Source organism: Hyperolius riggenbachi, chromosome 1 (assembly GCF_040937935.1).
Source record: "Hyperolius riggenbachi isolate aHypRig1 chromosome 1, aHypRig1.pri, whole genome shotgun sequence".
Classification (NCBI taxonomy): domain Eukaryota; kingdom Metazoa; phylum Chordata; class Amphibia; order Anura; family Hyperoliidae; genus Hyperolius; species Hyperolius riggenbachi.
The window spans coordinates 516,325,130-516,349,539 of record NC_090646.1 but is presented as its reverse complement, the minus strand read 5'-3'; the positions used below and the strand labels follow the sequence as shown (position 1 = coordinate 516,349,539).

At 47.6% G+C, this 24,410-nt stretch overlaps 2 protein-coding genes across 2 annotated transcripts in view; one reads left to right on the top strand and one right to left on the bottom strand.

Moving 5' to 3' along the window:
• The window catches only part of KMT5A (lysine methyltransferase 5A), a 59,996-nt gene extending 37,948 nt beyond the window's left edge, over positions 1 to 22,048 (bottom strand). The window contains exons 1-3 of the mRNA XM_068254981.1: positions 21,934 to 22,048; positions 17,041 to 17,108; positions 4,631 to 4,868 (exon numbers count right to left, since the gene is read on the bottom strand). Of these exons, the coding sequence (XP_068111082.1) occupies positions 4,631 to 4,868; positions 17,041 to 17,108; positions 21,934 to 22,048 (421 nt within the window). The remainder of the gene's footprint in view (positions 1 to 4,630; positions 4,869 to 17,040; positions 17,109 to 21,933) is intronic.
• A 1,005-nt stretch (positions 22,049 to 23,053) lies between these two features.
• Positions 23,054 to 24,410, top strand: part of SBNO1 (strawberry notch homolog 1) — a 113,395-nt gene continuing 112,038 nt past the window's right edge. The window contains 1 exon segment of the mRNA XM_068244404.1: positions 23,054 to 23,413. The gene's annotated coding sequence lies outside the window, so the exon portion shown is untranslated.

Genomic DNA, 24,410 nt, shown 5'->3' with positions numbered 1-24,410 from the left:
ACCGCTCGTCCCCGCCGGCGCTTCCTTATCAGCGCTCGATTCCCTGCCATTGTCCGCCGGCAGGGATCAAGCGGGCGAGGGTCGAGCAGCTTGATCGGGCCAGCTGAATATTATCAGCTGGCCGGATCAGCTGGTCGATACACGGTACAGAAACGTACTGTGTATCCCCAGCATTACTCTGTGCCTTTACTGATTGTAAACCAGCTGTATTGTATGCTGATCCCTGCTACTTTCAGTATGTACAGTATTAGCTGTAAAGCCTGGTACACACATACAATTTTGATTAGGCAATTTTAGCTCTGTTCATCAAATTCATTGGACTCAATTCACTAAGATCATGCTGGAGATAATAAGGCAAGAGAAAACTTACCTCCACACAGTAAAAGAGTTATCTTATCTCTTCATTCCTTACGTTACCTCCTTTGTAGTTAATTTACCTCCTCTGTAGTTAAGTTACCTTCTCTGTAGTTATTTTCACACTGTAATGATCTGCTCAGCTGCCTGTGCAGGCAGGCAGCTTTTTGACCATTGTTTAGACTTGCATGCTGCAGGACTCTGGAAAGGGAGCTTCTGTCAGTTTTGCAGCTTGTGTTTGCTGATGAATTTGCATACGTTGTCATGCAAATTGCCTGGCCACATTCATTGGAGGCGTGTACTATAAGTACTATGTGTTTCCCACAATGCTTGGCTGGTCATAAGGATTCCTTCCTGTGAAACACTCCTGGAGGAGTGTCAGCCTTACTCTTTGTTTGAAGTTCAGCTTAGAGTAATTTCTGAAACTGCGCTAGGCAGGTTCCCCTAGTGCAGTTAGGATTGCTTATCTGTTTTGTTTGTTCTGTTACAATTGTCCTGTCCCAGCGGTGGTCGACTGGAAATCGTTCTGATCTCTGTACTTGAAGTATAGCTGGTGCAGCGGTTGCTACCAGCTATCTCTTCTGATCTGTCTCACCTGGATAGCACTAGCATCTTGCGCTAGCGCTGTGGATCCTTCTGTTCTGTCTCCTTGGATCGCGCTAGCCACTTTCCGCTAGTGCTGTGGATCCTTCTGTTCTGCCTTCCTGGATCGCACTAGCATCCTGCGCTAGTGCTGTGGATCCTTCTGTTCTGCTACTCTGTCTGCCTGGATCGCACTCGCCTAGCGCTAGTGCTGTGGATCCTTCTGTTCTGCTACTCTGTACCTGGATCGCACTAGCATCCTGCGCTAGTACTGTGGATCCTTCTGTTCTGTCTTCCTGGATCGCGCTAGCCACTTTCGCTAGTGCTGTGGATCCTATCTCTCGCTTGTCCCTGTTTTCGTGTGTCTGTCTTGTCTGCTACGAACGCTTGCTGGAGGCTCGGTGAGGTAACCGTTAAGCAAGCGCTCGCGTCCTCTGTTACATGTTTGTCTGTCGATGGTTAGTTAGGCGTGCTTGTCTCTATTGTGCTTATCACGTGGAGACCGCGCATGAACGCGTGCACTGTTGCGAATGAGTGCGGTGTTCGCGTTCAGTTAGCGTTTGTTATTTTCCGTATCTCCTCATTGTATGATTTGCTGTGCCTTTGTTATCCTCGTATTCTGTTCTGATCTGCCTTGTTATTATTATTATTATTATTTATTTTATTATATTTATTTTTTGCAGCTTCTACGATGCGGTTGACAGGTGAGTGGTTAGGGAGGGGACCGTGTGGGAGATGTGCCTACACGGGGCGTCCCTGTTAAACGACGCAATTCACGATTGCGTCCAACCGAAGCCTCCCACCTGAATGCTAATCTATGTAATTCCTGCTAGGTATGGTACAGCAGGCAAAGGGTGTATGACAGTGCACCTGATTGGCTGACAAGCGTCTGCTGGCCAGATAGAGGCAGGATATTGCTCTGACTGGAAGTTAGCAATTGTGTTTGTTGCAGTTGGCATTCAGTTTAGAGGTGGTGGGGTGAGTTCCCTGGAGGTGAGAGGTCCAGGGCTTGCCCGCACTTCCCTCTAGGTGTTGCATGGTGGTTTGGGGGCCCCAGTGAGTGAGAGAGACCTGGGGCCCCTGGGCTGTCATGTGGACCAGTGTTTTTGATTTTAAATTTTATTTTTTGCAGCTTCTACGATGCGGTTGACAGGTGAGTGGTTAGGGAGGGGACCGTGTGGGAGATGTGCCTACACGGGGCGTCCCTGTTAAACGACGCAATTCACGATTGCGTCCAACCGAAGCCTCCCACCTGAATGCTAATCTATGTAATTCCTGCTAGATATGGTACAGCAGGCAAAGGGTGTATGACAGTGCACCTGATTGGCTGACAAGCGTCTGCTGGCCAGATAGAGGCAGGATATTGCTCTGACTGGAAGTTAGCAATTGTGTTTGTTGCAGTTGGCATTCAGTTTAGAGGTGGTGGGGTGAGTTCCCTGGAGGTGAGAGGTCCAGGGCTTGCCCGCACTTCCCTCTAGGTGTCGCATGGTGGTTTGGGGGCCCCAGTGAGTGAGAGAGACCTGGGGCCCCTGGGCTGTCATGTGGACCAGTGTTTCTGATCTGCCTTGTGTCACTTTTGGCAATCGCCTTTCTTGCGGTTGCGTTTCTGTTTCGTATCTGCTGTTGTGTGTGCGCTGTCGCGGGGTGGCGACTAGATTGGCGCACACACATACAACCTGTCCCTTTGCTCGTTCTCATTCGCAATTGCTTCTCTTGCGATTGCGTTCTGCGCTTCGTACAATTCCTGTCTGGCATTTGTGGAGGTACAGAGGATTGGTTCCTCTGCACTCCTCAGCGCCATCTGCCGACAGGAATTTCCCTCTACGGGTGCGTAGCACCTTTTGCTGGGTTCCTGCAATTATACGCTTGTGGAGGATTTCCGCCGTATCGGCGCACGCGTTGTGCGCCGATCACGGAGAAAGTTCCACAATCGTTACACACACGCAGTTAATGAACAGCCTGTCTTTAACTCTGGAGTTATTTTAAGGATTGCAGAGTTAACTTAAAGACAGAAGAGTTAACTTTAGGTTTGCCTGAGGTAAAATGTTTCCTGAATACTACATGCCTTATCACCATGGTAACAACTCTAGAAGAGTTATTAAAGACAGGAGATAAGCTTAGTGAATTGAGACCATTGGCCTCAATTCACTAAGATCATGCTGGAGATAATAAGGCAAGAGAAAACTTACCTCCACACAGTGAGAGAGTTATCTTATCTCTTCATTCCTTAAGTTACCTCCTCTGTAGTTAAGTTACCTCCTCTGTAGTTAATTTACCTCCTCTGTAGTTAATTTACCTTCTCTGTAGTTATTTTCACATGCAGTTAATTAACAGCCTGTCTTTAACTCTGGAGTTATTTTAAGGATTGGAGAGTTAACTTAAAGACAGAAGAGTTAACTTTAGGTTTGCCTGAGGTAAAATGTTTCCTGAATACTACATGCCTTATCACCATGGTAACAACTCTAGAAGAGTTATTAAAGACAGGAGATAATCTTAGTGAATTGAGGCCATTGTCTGTTGACCCACTTACTGCATAGGGTTGGTAAAATTGGTCAGTGATTGACCAATCAAACTTGTATGTGCATCTTTGATCTATGCCTATACTGATTGTAAATTATCTAAATAAAGGAGAGGGGGCTCCATCCAATATTTCGATGGGCAGGCCCGTTATCTGTAGCTTACACCGTTGCTAAGTTCATGTACATTTGGCCCCACCCATGGCCACGCCCACTTACTCCATGACCACGCCCATTTTGCCGCATATACCCCCCACCTAGTGCCCACAGGTGCCCCCTGATCTCCAAGGACCCTAGGAACACACCTGGTGTCTATGATTCTTTAGAAAAGGCGGGTTAGTGTGTGGCTTGGTCTACAACTAACAGAATATACTGTATTGGTGACCTCATGCAGACCAGACTAATGCCCGCTATTCTTTCAAAAAGCACTTCAATGATTGCCATTGGGACACGGAGACTATGGAAATGAGAAGCAGGGTGAGATATTTGGCAATCAGGGCAGGATTTACAATATTTCTTGACATACCCAAGAACTCAGGGTCAAAAAAAACTTTTTAAACACGGTCCTTGGTCTCCTGGTCCCCCCAGGACATGTTTATGCGTAAGGTCTAGGACCATTGTCCGGGTGGGGCTAACGCATAATGAGCTGTTCACAATTTCATCCCAAACCTTATAAATCCTCTGTGGCCAGGTAGAGTTCCACAATCTCAATGAGCTGGCCTGCTGACTGTGGGTCTGCATGGCTCACCCATATCTGTAACGGCTGTGGCAGAGAATGCAAAAAGAGGTCTACTGTGACCCTTTCAACAATCTGGGAACCTGCAAATTTCTCTGATTCAAGCCATTTCTTCACAAGATGGTGAGTTTGCTACTGAGATAGTCCAGTTATGGACTCATTTGGCCCACACAGTTGATGTGACACCACAATGTGGTAGAATCTCATCTCTCTGTCTGACATACTCTTTGGTGTCTTCTATGGCAAGGTCAAAGTAGGCTTTTGGGCACCGCCAGTCTGGAAAGCCATTACTAATTCTGCCCACTATGGCTGAAGCCAAGATTCCCTCTCTGTAGTCCTTTAAATGTATGAGGGAAAGCCTTAACATCATCACGTGGTGTCATTTTCTGGTGGAAATTACTTGCACAAATAGATCCTACAATGTCAGGGTCAATCACCTTACCTGTCTTGTTACAGACTGCTAGGTGTTGCATTAACTCAGGCAGTGCCTTTTCGTCTGCTTCTGAAGTACGATCTTCTGCTTCCTTCGCTGAAGCCAGGCTCGCAAACATAGCCAGAGAATTCTGCTGCCTCGTCTGGGTCTGTTGTAGCAAAGCTGCATTGGTTTGTTGCTGCTTGATATTGGTCTCTTGTAGAGCCGTGCCAGGTTCCTCCATACTGATGTGTAAGCTTTTAATTGTCTTGTAAAGCACACTTGCTCTTTAAGAGTGCTGTCTCTATGCTGCCCACATTCTCTGTGAGGGAGCAGTTTCAAGTAGTGAGCTTTTAGCGGGAATAGAGCAGCTCAAAGCTCAGTTGAATCTCAATTCATTTGAATCAACAACAGGTTCAACAAACAGCAGGTTGTATTCCGGTAGTCAAGAAAACAAACAAAAATGCAGGGTCAACTCAGACCAGGTGCTTACAACACCTAAACAAAAGGACAGTCCAAACAAATTCAAAGTTTTAAAATCGCTTCTTCCTGTAGATAAACAAATTCTTTTCTTCATAGACTGACAGAACCTGCTTGCCACACCTCCATCACACCTCTGACCAAGAGGCAGTGCTCAACTATCTTTTAAAGTGGAACTGGACTCTTGCACAGGACAGATGGAAAACATAGATAAATGCACCCTGTATGTATTTAGAGAGTTTAGCGTGTCTAACTCCCCCTCATCTGTGACTAATCATCACCGTAATTTGATCTCTCAGCTGTGTCAGCTCAAGAATCTCCTCTGACATGGCAGAGCAGCTAATTAGTAAACACAGGGCCCCATATGCAATTCATTTTTTCACCTATGTTTTCTCCTGGGAGATAATTTTTAATCTTCTGTTTAAAATAACTTTTCAGCACTCTGCAATTGAAAAAAAAAATATCAAAAGTAGGTGGAAAAACACTGCCAAAATTATTCTGAGCGTTTTCTTGCTTCCTAGTGGCTTAAAAAGCATTTTATTGACAAGGTGTAAAAATATCAACTTGGAGAAAACTAAGGAAAAAATAATAATTGCATATGGGCCAGGATGTTAACAATATTTCTGCTTTCAGTGAAAGATGAAAGTAGACATACTGCAGATCAAAGTCGGTTCGCTCATGAAGCAAGTTGAAACACTTGCATCAGGTGCAGAGATTACAGGGGCTGCTTGTTTGTACTGTGTTTACACTTACAGCATGCAGTCAGAGTAGGAGGAGAAACAAGAAGATAGCGAGCGAGGTGAAGAGATCATTATTGGGGAAAAGCAGCTTGTTGTGCTGTGTGAGGAGTCTTGACAGTGAGTGAGGAGGGTGAGGCAGAAGAGCAGCAGTGTTTCATTTGACTTGCACAGCAGAAGGGAGGAGGTGGCACTGCTGTCCTGACTGAGGAGGAACTGTGGACGGACAACTGGCTGAGGGTGAGCAGTTTGTTTGTCACAGACTCGCAGCCAGCCAGTGTGTTATTGTGTTGAGCTGGCTAGCTAACCACCGGGGGCACCTACCTGGCTAACTTATACTGTGGGCAACTATACTGGCTAACTATACTGGGGCCAACTATACTGGCTACCTATACTGGGGGCAACTATACTGGCTGCCTACTGGGAGCACCTACCTGGCTATCCTATACTGGGGGCAACTATGCTAGCTGCCTATACTGGGGGCACCTATACCTATACTGGGGGCAACTATACTGGCTACCTATACTGGGGCATCTACCTCTCTAACCTAACTGTGGGCAACTATACCTGGATACCTATACTGTGGTCAGCTATACCTGGCTACCTATACTGGGGGTACCTATACCTGGCTTCCTATACTGGGGGCACCTATACCTGGCTACTTATACTAGGGGGCACCTATAACTGACTTCCTATACAGGGGGCACCTATGCCTGACCACCTATCTACCTATACTGAAGGTGTTTTTTTTTGGGGAGGGGTCGCAGTTTGCCTCAGGCAGCAAAAAGTCTAGAACCGGCCCAGCTACAGATTTATTGCTGGATTTGTATCAGCTGTAACAAACGAATGTTTTTCTTTAAAGGTTATTATGCTGTTGCGTATCTTTTAGACCTGAGAGGCAGTTCAGGTCCACTTTTACACCTGTAAAACAGCCAAGAGAAAGACAAAACCTAAAGATACAATCAGAGGCTGTTTGAGATTTACATGGGGCCCCAAGCACTTTATTGCTATGAAGCCCCAAACCTAACAAGGGCAGTTTCAGTGTCAGAGAGGTGTAATAAGGAAACAGTTAAAGATTACCACTATGCAATGCACATATGGTGTTCATTACCAGCATAGCATCAAGGAACAGCTAATAAGATGGATGACGTCCAGGGGCTCCAGTGCAGTTACAGCCTCAGCATCCCCTATTGCTACACCACTGGACACAATATACTTAAGACCCAAAAGCAAGGCTTAAAGAGAACCTGAGGCATCAAACATTTAAAAAAGCAAATTCTTACCTGAGGAGAGGGAAGCCTCTGTATCCTCCAGAGGCTTCCCATGCTGTCCTCTGGTCCTCTTTAAAGGAGAACTGTAGAGAGAGGCGTATGGAGGCTGCCGAATTTATTTAAATTCAAGCAATACCAGTTACCTGGCTATCCTGCTGATCCTCTGCCTCTAATACTTTAAGCCATATACCCTAAAAAGCATGCAGCAGATCAGGTTTTTCTGACAATTTTGACAGATATGAAAAGATTAGCTGCATGCTTGTTTCTGGTGTGATTCAGCCACTACTTCAGCCAAATAGATCAGCAGGGCTGCCAGGCAACTGGTATTGCTTAAAAGGAAATACATATGGCAGTCTCCATATACCTCTCACTACAGTTCTCCTTAATATCGGGGCCACTCCTCTTCTGGCACGAGTGCTGCCACACCTGCGCAGTAGCACAGAGGCTACGGCTTACTGCACAGGCACGACCGTACTCTCGTGCCAGAAGAAGAGTTTGGCCCTGATGCGATAATTGACAAGCCCTTGTAATATTTTTGGGGTCCGCACTTGGCGACAGGGGCCTGGAAGATGGTGTGGAGGCTTCCCTCTTCCTAGGTGAGCATTTATTTTTGTACCCAAGGTTCACCTCAGGTACACTTTAACCCCTGCCAATCCTGACAGTCAAGCACAACTTTTCTCCAGAGCTGCTAGTGCTACAAGGCATTTGTTTTTTTAAATTAGAGTTGTTGTCTCTATGATTTTTGGGGTTCTCTTTTTTGTTTTTTCTTTTTTGAGGATTGAGGCTGCTTTCTTACATTCCATCTAAAGAGAAATTCTAGACTCATATCTGGTGTCTAAGTTAAGGTGAACTTTGTTGGTTATGTATTTCAGTCATGGCTATACTGACCACTGACAGTATTAAAGAAAAGTGTGGCGACAGCTGAAATGTTACATGAATGCACAGTGATGTAATACAGGAAGGTGTAAGTACTATGGGTCACAGGGAAGTGCAGTAGCTGCAGACATGTTACAGAAAGATGCAGTGAGTCCAGTGACCACTGATATATAACAGGAAATGGAGCAACTGCTGAGTTGCTAGAGAAAGATGTAGATACTGTTGATGTGTTGCACAATGACACAATTACTACCACCAACATTTTACACAGTGGCGTAGCTACAAACCTCTGGGCCCCGATGCAGAATCTGGATGTGCCCCCCTCCCCGGCAACAATAGCCCCCCCCCCCCCCGGCAACAACAGCCCCCCCTCCCCCGGCAACACCCGACGCACACACATATCCGAATCCCTATAGCCAGCTATAGGTCCCCCCAGTATAGGTAGCCAGGCATAGGTAAGCCAGTATAGTTGCCCCCGGTATAGGTTAGCCAGGTAGGTGCCTCCAGCATAGGTAGCCAGTATAGTTGCCCCCAGTATAGGTTAGATAGGCAGGCGCCGCCGGTATAAGTTAGATAAGTTAGACAGGTGCCCCCAGTACAGGTTAACTAGGTGGGTGCCTCTAATATAGGTAGCCAGAATAGTTGCCCCCAGCATAGGTTAGATAGGTAGGTGCCCCCAGTATAGGTTAGTTAGGTAGGTGCCTCCAATATAGGTAGCCAGTATAGTTGCCACCTGTATAGGCTAGCTAGGTGCCCCCAATACAGGTTAGATAAGTAAGTGCCCCCAGTATAGATTAGATAGGTAGGTGCCCCCCAGTATAGGTTAGATTAGGTAGCTGCCCCCCAGTATAGGTTAGATGAGGTAGGTGCCCCCCAGTATAGGTTAGATAGGTAGCTGCCCCCCAGTATAGGTTAGATTAGGTAGCTGCCCCCCAGTATAGGTTAGATTAGGTAGCTGCCCCCCAGTATAGGTTAGATAGGTAGGTGCCCCCCAGTATAAGGTTAGATTAGGTAGGTGCCCCCCAGTATAGGTTAGATTAGGTAGGTGCCCCCCAGTATAGGTTAGATTAGGTAGGTGCACTCCAGTATAGGTTAGATTAGGTAGGTGCCCCCCAGTATAGGTTAGATTAGGTAGCTGCCCCCAAGTATAGGTTAGATTAGGTAGCTGCCCCCAGTATAGGTTAGGTAGCTGCCCCCCAGGATCATGGCCGGATTTCTGGCAAGGCCACATAGGCCATGGCCTAGGGCACCAGATAAACAAGGGGCGGCCTGCAGACAGTGGGCATTATTTGCAGGGCATTATTTGCAAGTGTCCAAACAAATGAAAGGGGTCAGGATAACTGCACTATTAGTACCAGCTGGCATCTGCCTGTGTTGTGCTCAGGGCCGGCTCTACCATAGGGGCAAAAGAGGCAATTGCCCCAGGGCCCCAGAGCCTGCAGGGGTCCCCAGTGGCTACAAGAGGCAAAACTATTTCAAAAAGACCTTATAGTTTTAGAGAAAATCGATTTTAAAGTTTCAAAGGAAAAAAAAATACACATTTAAAAACCCGATGACTTTAATGGTTAATACGGTAGCAAATCCACCTTAAATGCTAGAAACCCTAAATTTGCAGGATATGTTAAGGAAATCATTGGGAATAAGAAGAAAAAAAACAATTTTTCAAAAAGACCTTATAGTTTTTGAGAAAATCGATTTTAAAGTTTTGAAGGAAAAAAGTATACCTTTAAATGCGGTAAATGTCACTTTTAGTAGCAAACCTAATGGTAGTGTAATTTTACATGTATCAGAAGAAAGAGCAATGAATTTCCTGATGGGGTTTCCAGGGGGTTCATACGCAGTACGTATGGACCTCCTGGAAACCCCTCCGCAGCCGCAGTGCTTTGGTCAGGGATCGCTATACAGCTGCAATATGTCTGTATGAAGATCCCTGGCATTTTTTCCTATTTTCCCAATTTATTTGTGTTTAGAGTGTGGGAAATGTTTTTTAAAAAATTATGTGGGGTCCCCCCTCCTGAAACATTTTAACCCCTTGTCCCCCATGCAGGCTGGGATAGCCAGAATGTGGAGCTCCGACCGATTGGGGTTTCACACCCTGACTATACCAGCTGCAAAAAAGGTCCCTTAATGCCGATTTTTGTTCCTGGGTATCTGTTGGGGGCCCCACAGGTTTATTTTGCCCTGGGGCCCCATTGTTGATAAAACCGGCCCTGGCTGTGCTACAGGCAGCTGCAATCCGTTAACCAAACGTTTGTGAACAGTGTGTGATTAGCAAAAAGCCAGACCTTGTCCAGTGACATAGCAGCAGCTGCAGGCAGTTACAGAAGGCCGGGTCTCACGCACTTGGTGTGGGGAATGAAAGGACCAGGGGCAGCACCAGCAAATAGTACAGAATACAGAAGGCAGCCTCTCACAGTACCCATTTCTTAATTATTGATTGGCCAGCGCTGTTACCCTGGAGAAAGCAGCGGGTGCAGGACTCACTTTTACGTGTTGCTGACCCCACCCAATGTCCAATTGTGAGACACTATTGACTACGTGTGTGTGGTGGACGGCTCCCATGTCCCACCACGCCCATCACCTGTAGATTGCTTGATTGACCAATTCCCCCGTGTGACGTGATTGATTCACTTCACGTTGCCATGGAGACCTCTGCACTAGCCACAATAGTGGACACCAGCGGCCCAAACATTTTTGTGTGTGTGTGTGTGTGTGTGTGGAGAGAGGTGGTAGGATACGGTTTCGGTTGGGGTGGCTGGTAATAGTCGGCCTTGGGCGGTAAGAAGTACAAATCCGGCCCTGCCCAGGATAGACTAGGTAGCGCCCCCCCCCCCCCCAGGATAGATTAGGTAGGTAGCTGCCCCCCAGGATAGGGTAGAGTAGGTAGCTGCCCCCCCAGGATAGATTAGGTAGGTAGCTGCCCCCCAGGATAGGGTAGGTAGCTGCCCCCCAGGATAGGGTAGGTAGCTGCCCCCCCCCCAGGATAGATTAGGTAGGTAGCTACCCCCCAGGATAGATTAGGTAGGTAGCTGCCCCCCAGGATAGATTAGGTAGCTGCCCCCGGTTTGCCCCCACATAATGGAGGGGGGAGCCGCAGCCGCGGGGAGGGCAGCCCGACCTCTCCCTCCCTTCCTCTCCCCGCCCCCCCCCCCCCCCCCTCAGATGCAGAGTGAGCACGCACGGAAGCGCTGTAGGCAGAACTCACCTCCGTCCCTGGTTCCACTCGCCGCTGATCTCCTCCCGCTCTGCATAGATGCTGTTACACACGCAGCTTCCTGTTTAGCCGGAAGCAGCGTGTGTAACATTATCTATGCAGAGCGGGAGGAAACCAGCGGCGAGTGGAACGCAGGGAGGTGAGTTCTGCCTACAGCGCTTCCGTGCGCCGCTCACTCTGCATCTGAGGGGGGGGGGGCCCGGGTAGAGGAAGGGAGAGGTTGGGCTGCCCTCCCCGCGGCTGCGGCTCCCCCTCCCAATAGCGCGCACGGCCCTCCACACGAACATTGGCCCCCCAGGACCCTCCCCTGCCTCTTTAGGAGCCGGGCCCGGTCTCCATGGCGACCGTTGCGACCCCGGTCCCGGTCGCCATAGCGACCGTTGCGACCCGGTCCCTACGCCACTGATTTTAGACACACTGCAGTTTTATTGCAGGATTTGTATCAGTTGTAACAAAGAAAGGTTATTTGCATATCTTTTAGGGCCCTTTCACATCAAGGTGGTGTGGTATTTCTACTGCACCCCACTGCCGTTCAATTAAAGTCTATGGAGACTTTCATACTAGGACGTTACGGCGCGCGATGCAACGGAAGTGACGTTTTCACCGCATCCCTGATGCAGGGCTTGAACTACGTTACTGTTCGGATTCTGTGGCAATCTGCGTCAGCCCTGAAGTCATGTTAGTCTATGGCGACTCGTGTATTCTAAAAAAACTCACTGACGCGATGTTGCGACGCTCATGCCTGGAAACGTATTTTAACAACACGCTTCAGTGCACTTCCATATAGCAAAGCAGGCAGTGCACGGCAAGCGCGCATCACTTCCTGCCTAGCCTATTGCGCGGTGTTCACTGAAAGCCTGTTTTTTGTTTTCACAGTGTGATGTGGTGTGTCGGGCGCGACGCACCGAATCGTTGACGCTGGTTTCCAGTGTGAAACCAGCCTTAGAGCAGAGAGGAAGTTCTGAGTTCATGTCCTCTTTTAGAAAACATCCTGGTATTTAGGCTCTTTTACAGTCTCACATTTAATGTTAGGGAAGGGTTGTGGTTAGAGTTAGAGCTATTGATTGGGGGTAACAGAAAGATAGGGGTTAAAGAAAACCTTAACTGAAAATTAAAAGTCAAAATAAATATAAACACTTCATACTTACCTGCTGTGTAGTCTACTCAATCTCTTTCTCCTCTCCTGCGTCCTGTTTGTCCGCTGTGATCTTTGGAATTCCCTGTCCTCCATTTTGCAAATGGCCATTACCCCATAACAGCTTCCTGGTCAGCACACTGTTAAACTGTAATATCGCCCACTTGAGCCATAGGGAAACATGGACATTGCCTTGCACATTGAGTTGTAACTGACAGCAGCTGATATATAACTGACAGCAACTGGTATATTTGAGTTTTGACAAAATATTCTCAGAACTGGAAGGGATCACTGTAAGAAGAAAATGGTGAGCTTCTGAGTGGAACTGACGGTGAGGTGAGTATGTAATATTAATTTGCAGCTATATCATGTGTATATTTTAAATAATTTTACTCAGTTCAGGTTCCCTTTATATGTACTGCCACATCAGGGGGCTCAGTTAGATAAAGGAGAGGTGTAAGGTCAGTGGGTTAGTGCTATATTAGAGGTATTTGGGTAATTGGCAGACATCTCTTCTCTTGATATTCTTTTGCCAAATGAATGAAGACATCCATTCCATGTGCACCAACACAAATTTAAAGTGTACCAGAGACAAAGAAAAAAAAAAAGTTTTATACATACCTGGGGCTTCCTCCAACCCCAATGCACACAAATTGCTCCCCATGCCACCGTCCTCCTCTGCCTGCAGCTCCGGTATCGGGTTCTGTTAGTTCTGCCAGTCGTGGCCAGTCTGCGCAAGAGGAAGTGCGTCTCTACATATCTCTCCAGCGGTAGTGGTACCTTCTGGTACCACTAAATTACATCCAGGGTCGGACTGGGCCACAGTAGTACAGTTTTTTTTCCTCGGTGGGCCCCGCCTCCAGGTCTCTGGTGGGCCCCCCCTCCTTGTCTGACAGAGCTGAGCTCCAATTGCTGCCTGCAGCACAAAAATTCTCTTCTCAGTGCTGTAATCACTCATGCTGAGAGCAATGGCGTAGCTAAGGAGCTGTAGGCCTCGATGCAAATTTTATAATGGGGCCCCCCAAGCACTCTATACATAACAATTGATACAACGCACCAAAACCTGCCAATGGCAACTACAGTGTCAGAGGTGCAAGAAAGGGATGGGAAATAGCTTGCTAATGATTACCACTGTTCAAAGTATCTATAGAAGTGATTATTATGAGCACAGGACCAATATAGAGAGGTAATACTGTAGTTGAGGGAGGGCCCTTCGGGGCCTCTTTGGCCCAAGGGCCCCGATGCAGTCGCAACCTCTGCAACCTCTGCGTTCGCAACCTCTGCAAAGTAGGACATTACTTTATATTGAAGGAGGGGACTCTATGCAAAGTTTTGCTGGGCAGCAGTGTCTCTGAATTACAATGCTGCTAAGATCATGTACATTTGGCCCTGTCCATAATACATCATGACCACGCCCACCTTCCGGTGCATGGTCACGCCCTTTTTTCACCGCAATCATGGGATGTGTGGGCCCCAGGTTGAATTTTTTTTGGTAGGCCCCCAGTGTCCCAGTCCGACCCTGATTACATCTCAAGAGTCTGTAAGCCCAAACCTCCTTTATACAAAAAAACTTGAGTTGAAATTAATTAAATTTATGAACTCTAAAGAGTACCCAAGGCGAATATCACGCAACAAAATTAGATACCGCATTTTTCAGCCTATAAGACGCTCCTGATCATAAAACGCACCTAGATTTAGAGGAAAAAAACCGGGGTGGGGGATGCTTGGTGGAGGCAGGGGGGGGGGGGGAAATACTAAACCTGGTGCATCCATGGTGAAGGGGCATCTTGAACCTCTTGTGCCTCCGTGTCCTCTGTGTCTCCCATGTGTCCGCATCTGTCCTCCTTGTATCCTCCTCTATGCCCCTTTGTGTCTCCCTTGTGTCCTCCTCTATGCCCCTTTGTGTCCCCCTCTGCATGGGCACAGTACAGGGAGTCCCCGACACTGCAGAGGGTTGGAGGTTCATATTGGCAGGCGATCACAAGTCAGGAACTCTCTGCATTTGGGCTATAAGATGCAGTGACTTTTTTCCCCACTTTTGGGGGAGAAAAAGTGAGTCTTATAGTCTAAAAATACAGTACTTAGCTATCCTCCCAACCTCCTGGCCCCTGGCATTGCTGCATGCGGACCCTGTGGATTTATGCATCAGCAGACCAAGTCGTGCATTAAACAGAAGTGCGATTGTGATCTTCAGGAGGGTCCCAGGCACCTGTGGGGGTTGGAAGGAGGATGTGGGAAGCCTTTGCATGATCCAATGCCTTTCCTCTTCTTAGGTATCTCATTTTTTGCTTGACCCTCGGGTTCTCTTAAAGAAGAGGCAACAATGCAATTGTAGAAATGTAAAATGCAAACAGCCACAGTTAAGGCAGCCCTGAATATAGAAAACAAACCACACTACTATCGGGACACCTCCTTTACACACACATGAACTTTCAGATAATTTTCTAGTGGAACCTTATGAACGTATGTCTACTATGTAACATCCCATCCTTAATCCTTGGGCTTTCATATGGAGTTGGCCCACCCTTTGCAGCTATAACTTCTTCAGCTCTACTGGGTAGGCTTTCCACATGGTTTAGAAGAGTGATGGCTAACCTTGGCACTCCAGCTGTGGCGGAACTACAAGTTTCATGAGGCATTGCAATACTCTGACAGCTCTAAGCATAACTTGGGGAGGCAGAGGCATGATGGGATTTATAGTTTTGTCACAGCTGAAGTGCCAAGGTTAGCCATCACTGCTTTAGAAGCTTGTTTATAGGGATCTTTGACCATTCTTCTAGAAGAGCATTTGTGGAGTCAGGCATTGATGTTGGACGAGGTCCAAAGGTGTTCTGTCTTGGTATCCTGAAGCAAGTTATTTTCACTGGAACTAAGGGACCATTCCAAACATCTGGAAAACAACCCCACACCCTGTGTGATGTGTTCCTCAGGATACAATAACCCAGCTCTGTGAGTTTACGCAGCCTACTACTTCATGGCTGAATTACTGTCATTTCCAATTGCTTCCCCTTTGTTATAATACCACTCAGTGCAGTTTCTAGACTATGTAACTCCAATTGCTTCCCCTTTGTTATAATACCACTCAGTGCAGTTTCTAGACTATGTAACTCCCAGGACAGCGGTGTAAAAATTGTGCACGCCCCGTAGACTCGAGTACACTGATGAGATAAGGTAGCCAGATTAATCCCCACTACTAGGTAGCAAAATGGGTATAACTTCTTCAGCTCTACTGGGTAGGCTTTCCACATGGTTTAGAAGAGTGATGGCTAACCTTGGCACTCCAGCTGTGGCGGAACTACAAGTTCCATGAGGCATTGCAATACTCTGACAGCTCTAAGCATAACTTGGGGAGGCAGAGGCATGATGGGATTTATAGTTTTGTCACAGCTGAAGTGCCAAGGTTAGCCATCACTGCTTTAGAAGCTTGTTTATAGGGATCTTTGACCATTCTTCTAGAAGAGCATTTGTGGAGTCAGGCATTGATGTTGGACGAGGTCCAAAGGTGTTCTGTCTTGGTATCCTGAAGCAAGTTATTTTCACTGGAACTAAGGGACCATTCCAAACATCTGGAAAACAACCCCACACCCTGTGTGATGTGTTCCTCAGGATACAATAACCCAGCTCTGTGAGTTTACGCAGCCTACTACTTCATGGCTGAATTACTGTCATTTCCAATTGCTTCCCCTTTGTTATAATACCACTCAGTGCAGTTTCTAGACTATGTAACTCCCAGGACAGCGGTGTAAAAATTGTGCACGCCCCGTAGACTCGAGTACACTGATGAGATAAGGTAGCCAGATTAATCCCCACTACTAGGTAGCAAAATGCAGCCTTTCCTCCAGTATAAATATCTAGAGGATCCCCCAGTGTTAAGTAGCTAAAAGCAGCCCCCCCCCAGTTGAGGTAGCCACAGAAGCCTTCAGTATTAGGTAACCAAATGAAAATGCCTCCTTCCCAGTATAGGTAAACTCCCCCCCCCCCTATAGGTAGCCAGAGAGCCTCCCCTCAGTATAGGTAGCCAAAGAGCCCCTCTCAGTATAAGTAGGCAGGGCCCTCCCTTCCTCATATAGGTAGCCAGAGAGCCCCTAACCCTTCTGTATAGGCAGTCAAATAACCCCCTCCCCTCCCACAGTATAGGTAGCCAGAGAGCCCAATCCTCCTTATAGGTAGCCAGTGAGACCCCTCCCCATTGTTTAGGTAGCCAGTAAGCCTCCCCCCTCACTATAGGTAGCCGGTGAGTCCTCCTCCCCTCTTTATAGGTAACCAGTATGCCTCTCTCTTCCCTGTAGGTAACAAGTGAGCCCCCCTACCCTCTGTATATGTAGCCAGTGAGCGTCCCCACACTTTCCTCTGCATAGGTAACCAGGGAACCCCCTCCCACCAAATAGGTAGCCAATGAGCCCCCTCCCCTTTGTATAGGTAGGCCATATGCTCCCTACCCTCTGTATAAGCAGCCAAATAACCCCCTCCCCTCTCACAGTATACATAGCTACAGAGCCCCCTCCTCCCTATAGGTAGCCAGTTAGCCCCCCTCCCCACTGTTTAGGTAGTCAGTAAGCCTTCCCCCTCCCTATAGGTAGCCAGTGAGCCCCCCTTCCCTCTGTATCGATAACCAGTTAGCCCCACTACCCTCTGTATAGGTAGCCAGGGAGCCCCCACCCCTCCCACTGTATAAGTAGCCAGAGAGGCCCTCCCTCCTCCTCCCCTTCTCTGAAGAAGTAACTCACCTCTCCATGAACCACACACTGCATATCTTCTTCCTCTTTGGCATCCATATCATTGGTAACCGCACTTCCTTGTGATGGCATAACAGCGTGTCATCTAAGATGCCATCACCAGGGACACTGTTATGCAGTGTCTGGATCCCAGAGGGGTGAGTTACCGCCACTGCCCGCACTTCCATCCCCCCTCCCCCACACGCTGGGTGGGGGCCCACCTGCCCCTAAAAAAGGGGCTGAAACAACGAACAGTTGATTGTGTCATATTTTGTAGCAAGGAAACTTCAGCAATGGACTCATAACAAAGGTGGCATCATATCACTGTATCATGCTGGAATTCACTGGGGGGGAAAGTTGGGGAGGTCTGCCGGCCCTCCACCATGTGGTCTGGAAAGAAACCCGGCCCTCCATGCCCACGAAGTTGGAACAGCACTGACTTATAGTGTACATCATTGTGTAAGTAGGTATGTTCCTACAATATTATAAAATCGCGATTTAAAGGAAACCTACAATCCTCCTTTCAGGAATGGCGAGGGCACAGGATGGCTGCAGGGGGCTGGTAGAAGCCACAGGTAATTTAAACTCATTTTTGTATTCTTGCCTTTAGGTTTCCTTTAAGACTGAGCACATTAATACATAGAAAGTGCACATACATCTAGTCTAGATATCTCTTGATGTTCTATCAAGGCATCTAGACATGTTTATTAAAACTGAAATGAACACTGTGTCCCTGGTCAGTGACTGCATATGATGTAAAAAGCCATACCTTGGCAGTGGTTGGAGACAAGGAACTGTACACGGTAGCATGGTAGATGGCCTCCTGCTGGTGGGAATTGTAAGTGCAAGGCAATCTAGGAACTTGCTACTTGCTTGTGGAACAAGGAGTTGCAGGTGATGATAGAGAGCCACCTGCTGGTGGATAGTAGAAGTTCAGAGATGTCCCCAGCAAGAGATGCCATGAGTAGATGAAACAATGAGTTGCAGAGGTCCTAAAACCTACGGCAACATATGTTAAGGCATGCCTAAAGCAAATTTTTATCATAAAAATAGATACCTTAGTATTAGAAAGCCCCTGGATTGTCCACAGACTTTTCTGATTCTTCCACAGCCCACGGTTCTAGTGCTGGGTCTTCCTAAACAATATTATTATTATTATTATTAATATTATTATTGATTTATACAGCGCCAGCACCTTCCATGGCTCTGTACAACAGCATACAGCATAGGCAAACACAGGGGGGATTACAGCTGCCAGAATCCCCCCTCAGACGGTCAGACCAAAGCCGGCGCAGGATCTGGGGACAGGCACATGTTGAGACATCAGAATATCTGCAGGTATCCTGCAGCTCGCTGAACTGCTTTTCTTTCCTAGCTACAGTTGATTTTGGATGTAGCAGCAGTGTGTCTACAGAGCATGGAACAGCTCTGGGGAACTTAACAGAGTCAGGTATGAGCACAGCCCTGTGCCCTGCTGTGCAAATTCTTCACTTTCCCCTTCATTAGCTATGTCGGTTGCCCTCATTATCTGTATCCAAACTGCTCCTGATCAATCCCGTTGTTGATTGGGAGCAGATTGGACATTTAGGAAATAATTGTCATAAACTGTTAGTCGGACGGGAAATTGCACTATGAGTACCTAGCATGATGTCCTACTATGTTATTATACTGTACTAGTAGACCCAGCCCGCTTAAAAACAGGTTCTAGGTCCAGAGGTGGGACAAGGTCCTCCAGCACCCAAGGCTGAGACACCAAAGTGCGCCCCTCCATCCCTCCCACCCAGCCGTCACACACTGATTGCTATTAGTGAGTTGTGGGCGGGCTGGGCTTGTGTGCATGGAGCAGAGAGTCAATGACGGACTCCGTGCACAGAAGCCTAGAGAAGGATACTAGGGGAAGTATGGGTTGGCTCCTTGGTTTTATGTTTTATTTCTGCGCAGAAATAGATTTTATTCCTGTCTGTGTTTTGGTCGTGTAAGGTGTTTACCGGCAGATTTGTATGTCCAATAAAGCATCACTTTTACAACTGAGAGGGAATAGTGTATATGGCCAAATTTGTGCAAAAAATCTTTAGTATGGTACCAGAAACAGCTGAACTCCGACGAATCACTGACTGCACATACCCGCCACAACCGCCGTCCACGCCGCACGCCGGGAACCTCAGCCACCCACTCTGCTGTCTCTATGACGGCAGAGTTCCTGTGAGCCGGTCAGGAGCTGCTTTCATTGGCTCCTGACCCTGTCTATCAATGTAAGCCAATGGGAGTTGCTTACATTGATAAACAGGGTCAGGAGCCAATGAAATCTGCTCCTGACCCATTCACAGGGCTCTGCCGCTATAGAGACAGCAGGACAGCAGAGTAACCAAGCAGCTCGGGATGAGTAGATGTGTTCAGGGAGGGTGTTCCAGAGGAGGGGAGAGGATTGAGAGAAGTCTTGTGGGAGTGAGAAGAGGTGACCAGAGAGGAAGACAGGAGAATATTAGTAGAGCAGAGATTGTGTGTAGGATGGCATCTGGAAATAAGTTTATTTAGATAGTGACTCCCCTATCCTGGCTAGCACGCTCCTCAATGGTCTGTGGCTATGTGTACTCCCTTCTTCATCCTTTTTTTTCTTTCTCTGCCTGAAAGAGTTAAATATCAGGTATGTAAGTGGCTGACTCAGTCCTGACTCAGACAGGAAGTGACTACAGTGTGACCCGTCCCTCACTAATAAGAAATTCCCCTTTTTACCTCTTTCTTGCTCTCAGAAGCCATTTTCTGCTAGGAAAGTGTTTTATAGTTGGAATTTCTTATCAGTGAGGGTCACACTGTAGTCATTTCCTGTCTGAGTCAGGACTGAGTCAGCCACTTACATGCCTGATATTTAACTCTTTCAGGCAGAGAAAGAAAAAAAGGAAAACAGCATAGTTATTTGTGTGCTAGGCACTGTACATATACATGTCTATCTCATCATGTCACATGTCACTTTGGGTATCCTTTAATGTTTCACAGCCGTACACACTCTGCTGCCATTGACCTGCTTCTGATCACATGAGAGACAGAGGATGGCAGTATAGAGCAAACGGCTGCCAGAAAGCATGGAGGAGACCCGCAGTGCTGAAAGCAGGTAGATATACTGTATCACCACCCTCTACGCAACTCTACAATGTCTTGAGTGCTCTGTCGGAGAGCAAGGTGTCCGGGGAAGGTGGGTATTCTCAAGGCTGGTTCTCGTAACAACTGGGCCTCCAAATATCAGGCATGTAAGTGGCTGACTCAGTCCTGACTCAGACAGGAAATGACTACAGTGTGACCCTCACTGATAAGAAATTCCAACTATAAAACACTTTCCTAGCAGAAAATGGCTTCTGAGAGCAAGAAAGAGGTAAAAAGGGGAATTTCTTATTAGTGAGGGACGGGTCACACTGTAGTCACTTCCTGTCTGAGTCAGGACTGAGTCAGCCACTTACATACCTGATATTTAACTCTTTCAGGCAGAGAAAGAAAAAAAAGGATGAAGAAGGGAGTACACATAGCCACAGACCATTGAGGAGCGTGCTAGCCAGGATAGGGGAGTCACTATCTAAATAAACTTATTTCCAGATGCCATCCTACACACAATCTCTGCTCTACTAATATTCTCCTGTCTTCCTCTCTGGTCACCTCTTCTCACTCCCACAAGACTTCTCTCAATCCTCTCCCCTCCTCTGGAACACCCTCCCTGAACACATCTACTCATCCCGAGCTGCTTGGTTACTCTGCTGTCCTGCTGTCTCTATAGCGGCAGAGCCCTGTGAATGGGTCAGGAGCAGATTTCATTGGCTCCTGACCCTGTTTATCAATGTAAGCAACTCCCATTGGCTTACATTGATAGACAGGGTCAGGAGCCAATGAAAGCAGCTCCTGACCGGCTCACAGGAACTCTGCCGTCATAGAGACAGCAGAGTGGGTGGCTGAGGTTCCCGGCGTGCGGCGTGGACGGCGGTTGTGGCGGGTATGTGCAGTCAGTGATTCGTCGGAGTTCAGCTGTTTCTGGTACCATACTAAAGATTTTTTGCATAAATTTGGCCATATACACTATTCCCTCTCAGTTGTAAAAGTGATGCTTTATTGGACATACAAATCTGCCGGTAAACACCTTACACGACCAAAACACAGACAGGAATAAAATCTATTTCTGCGCAGAAATAAAACATAAAACCAAGGAGCCAACCCATACTTCCCCTAGTATCCTTCTCTAGGCTTCTGTGCACGGAGTCCGTCATTGACTCTCTGCTCCATGCACACAAGCCCAGCCCGCCCACAACTCACACACCGCCTGACACCATACATTCAGCAGCTGCCTCCCCCTAATGGGGATAAGTCCTTTGTTGTTAAGCAAAGCAAGCAAGCTTTTAGTAGGCGTGAAGAGGTGCAAGCCAAGATGCTATTATTTGGAGCATTAACAGTCAGGCATCATTCTCCCATAGCTCATCAGTTACATGCAAAGGTTGTAATATACTTGCAGTGCCCCACGACTTGAAGTGGCTCGGATTCTCCGCTCTATTCCACTCCTCTCCAATTGTCCGCAGGCCAGTCCACCACTAAAGTGATCCGTCAGAGTTAGGTCACTCCCTGGTTTCCTCCACTCCAGGTATCATGCTCATGTTCCCCGGAGGAGTAGTATGCCGGACATTCCCATCTACAGTCCTAGAGGGGACAGCTAGACATCACCAAGCCTTTGCACGTGTAGAAGTCTCTAGGTGCTGCCCCCACGCTGGCTCATCCGCTCAGCTATGGATATGGCAGATATGAGTGCGCTTAGTATGTGCCTCCATATCGCCTAGTCGGGTCAGGATGCCGTTAGCGGGCGTTTTTGGGCTCAGCAGTCTCTGGTCCTTAAAGTGACCCTAAACAGTTCAAAAAAATGAAACTCGTACTTACCTGGGGCTTCCTCCAGCCCATCGTAGGCTGCGAGGTTCCCCACAGTCCTCCTGGCTCCTCTGCCGGTCTTGCTGGCGGCTCCTTTACCGACGATTTTCGGCTTAAGGTCGGCCATATACTTCCTGAATAGAGGCGCTCCGCGTCATCCTGCCGGCCACTACGCATCATTGCACCGGCCGGCGTGACAGTCCTGTGCATGCACAGTTCAGAGTTAGAAAAGCGCTTAAGTGGTTAAAGGACAACTATTGCAAAAAATTTAAAAATACAAGTAAACACATACAAAAAAAAAGTATGTTTCTTCCGCAGTAAAATGAGCCAAAAATTACTTTTGTCCTATGTCACTGTCACTTACAGTAGGTAGTATAAATCTGACAGAATTGACAGGTTTTTGACTAGTCAATCTCCTCATGGGGCATTTTTAGTATTTTGTTTCTCTTTAACAATAAAAATCTCTGGTAAGGATTTATGCAAAGATGCCTGGCTGCCCCCACCTGTTGGCACACTAGTTTGGAAAATGGACTAAGCAACTGCCATTCTATAAGTGCTTTTAAACTTAAGAAAACCCTTAGAATCTCCAATGAGGAGATTGGCTAGTCCAAAACCTGTCAGAAGTTACAGCAACATAGGAGAAAAGTAATTTATAGCTTCTTTTACTCGGGGAGAAATGTACTTCTCATTTGTTTGTTTTTGTGTTTTAAATTTTACAATTTTGGCAACAGTGGTGCTTTAAGTCGGTAATTTTCTGACATTTTGCTACCAAATGCGATACATTATTGAGCACAGAAGCCATTAAAATTCCAGAAAAGTACTATTTGGGACTAGATACAATACAATGGTTTATCAGCTTATTTTCACTTGAGGTTTTAACAGTGTTTTCAAACAAGTACATGATATACGATGAAGTGATACATGATGAAACACCATTTGTTACAGTCAGCAAATTGCTCTGTCATTCTCTTCACTTGTATTTCTTATATAACCAGCGTTTCTACATAGGCGACAACACACGCCTGACGTCGTCACGTGACTATTGACTAAGAAAAAAATGACCTTCCTAACATGGTGTCATCTTCACGACCAGCTCCGCCTTTAGACGCCCCCCAACGTCATTTCCCAAAGGGAGTGGTCTACTCTGTCCGCGTCACGTGATCCCAACTGCCTCTTGCTTCACGTTAGTGAACAAAATCCTAATTATAATGCGAAGGGCAGGAGTCGTGCTGCGGACACTCGGGGCAGCTCGGGATTCCAGGAGGAGGCGACAGGAAGAGATCCAGCCGGACAGGCGCACCTGGACCGACGCAGCCCCTGCTCAGTGGGGGCGGGTGGAAAGGCCGAGGCCTGAGCAGGTCACGTGGTACTGAGCTGTGCTGTTTCCCCGGTAAAGATGGCGGCTGTGAGGTAGAAAGCAGCGGCCCCGAGCAACAGCAGCACTTTCCAGCTGACGCGGCGACCGACTGAAGACTGCTCCGGGATCAGCATTGTGAGTGGCTGCGAGGGGCGGTTAGGCGGGGCGGGGGATAGTCGGGGAAAGGATAGCCTTGTTTACGTTGCCTCACTGAGGCCCCGCGTAGGCCTGGAGATACCGGTAACATTCCCCGGCTGGGCTGTGTCTGCAGGAGCCGCACACTACTGACAGAGAGAAGACTTCTCCAGGGAGTGACAGCTACTGGCCTGCCAGTCACCAGGTGCCCCGACAGCCCTACTTACACCTCCAACCACTGTCTCCGCTGCTGGGCTCGGCGTGTCTTCCTCTCACTATCTCGCCTGCCACGCCGCTGCTCACGTCCCTGTACAGCCTAGTGTAGTGACAGCTCCTGCCGGGGAGATCTGCCTATATACTGCCCGCGCCATGCATATGCTGCTGAGCAGAGTCCCCGCACACACTGGTGCCGTGCTGAGCAGCTGCTGCTCCCTGCCCCGGCCTGACTGAGGGCACTCGCCACCACTCCCCATATACCGGGACCGGAATCCCTGGGCACAACATTAGTCATCCGAGCTCAACCCGGAAGTTTATATCTGGAACACGTGGTAACCGCAAGGTTGTTCTAGTTTGGCTTCACTTTGCCCTGCTGACCGACCTCTGTGTTGCAGGTGTGGCTGCTGTCTCCACTCTTTGGATATATTTTTTTCTTATCACTATAATCAACTAGTGTGCTCCACCCGTTCATTTGTTGAAGTTTTTGTCTGCTGTAGATATTGCAGACACGTGCTTTATTCTGTGCTGTATGAGGATTATTACATCAGAGGAATATAATGTTTACATATGCCTGCCATGCACAGTTGCATTTAGGTCCCTAATACACTACATGCACACTAACTTGAAACAGTGCCATAAAGGCCTAATATGACCATTCTGATAAGTGATGAGTCAGGAAGTAGTTATAAATATCACCTTGTCGATTCAATCACCTGAATTGGTGGAAGATTTAAAGGAGTCATCAGGGAGATTTATATAAAATAAGCGCTACTTACCGGGG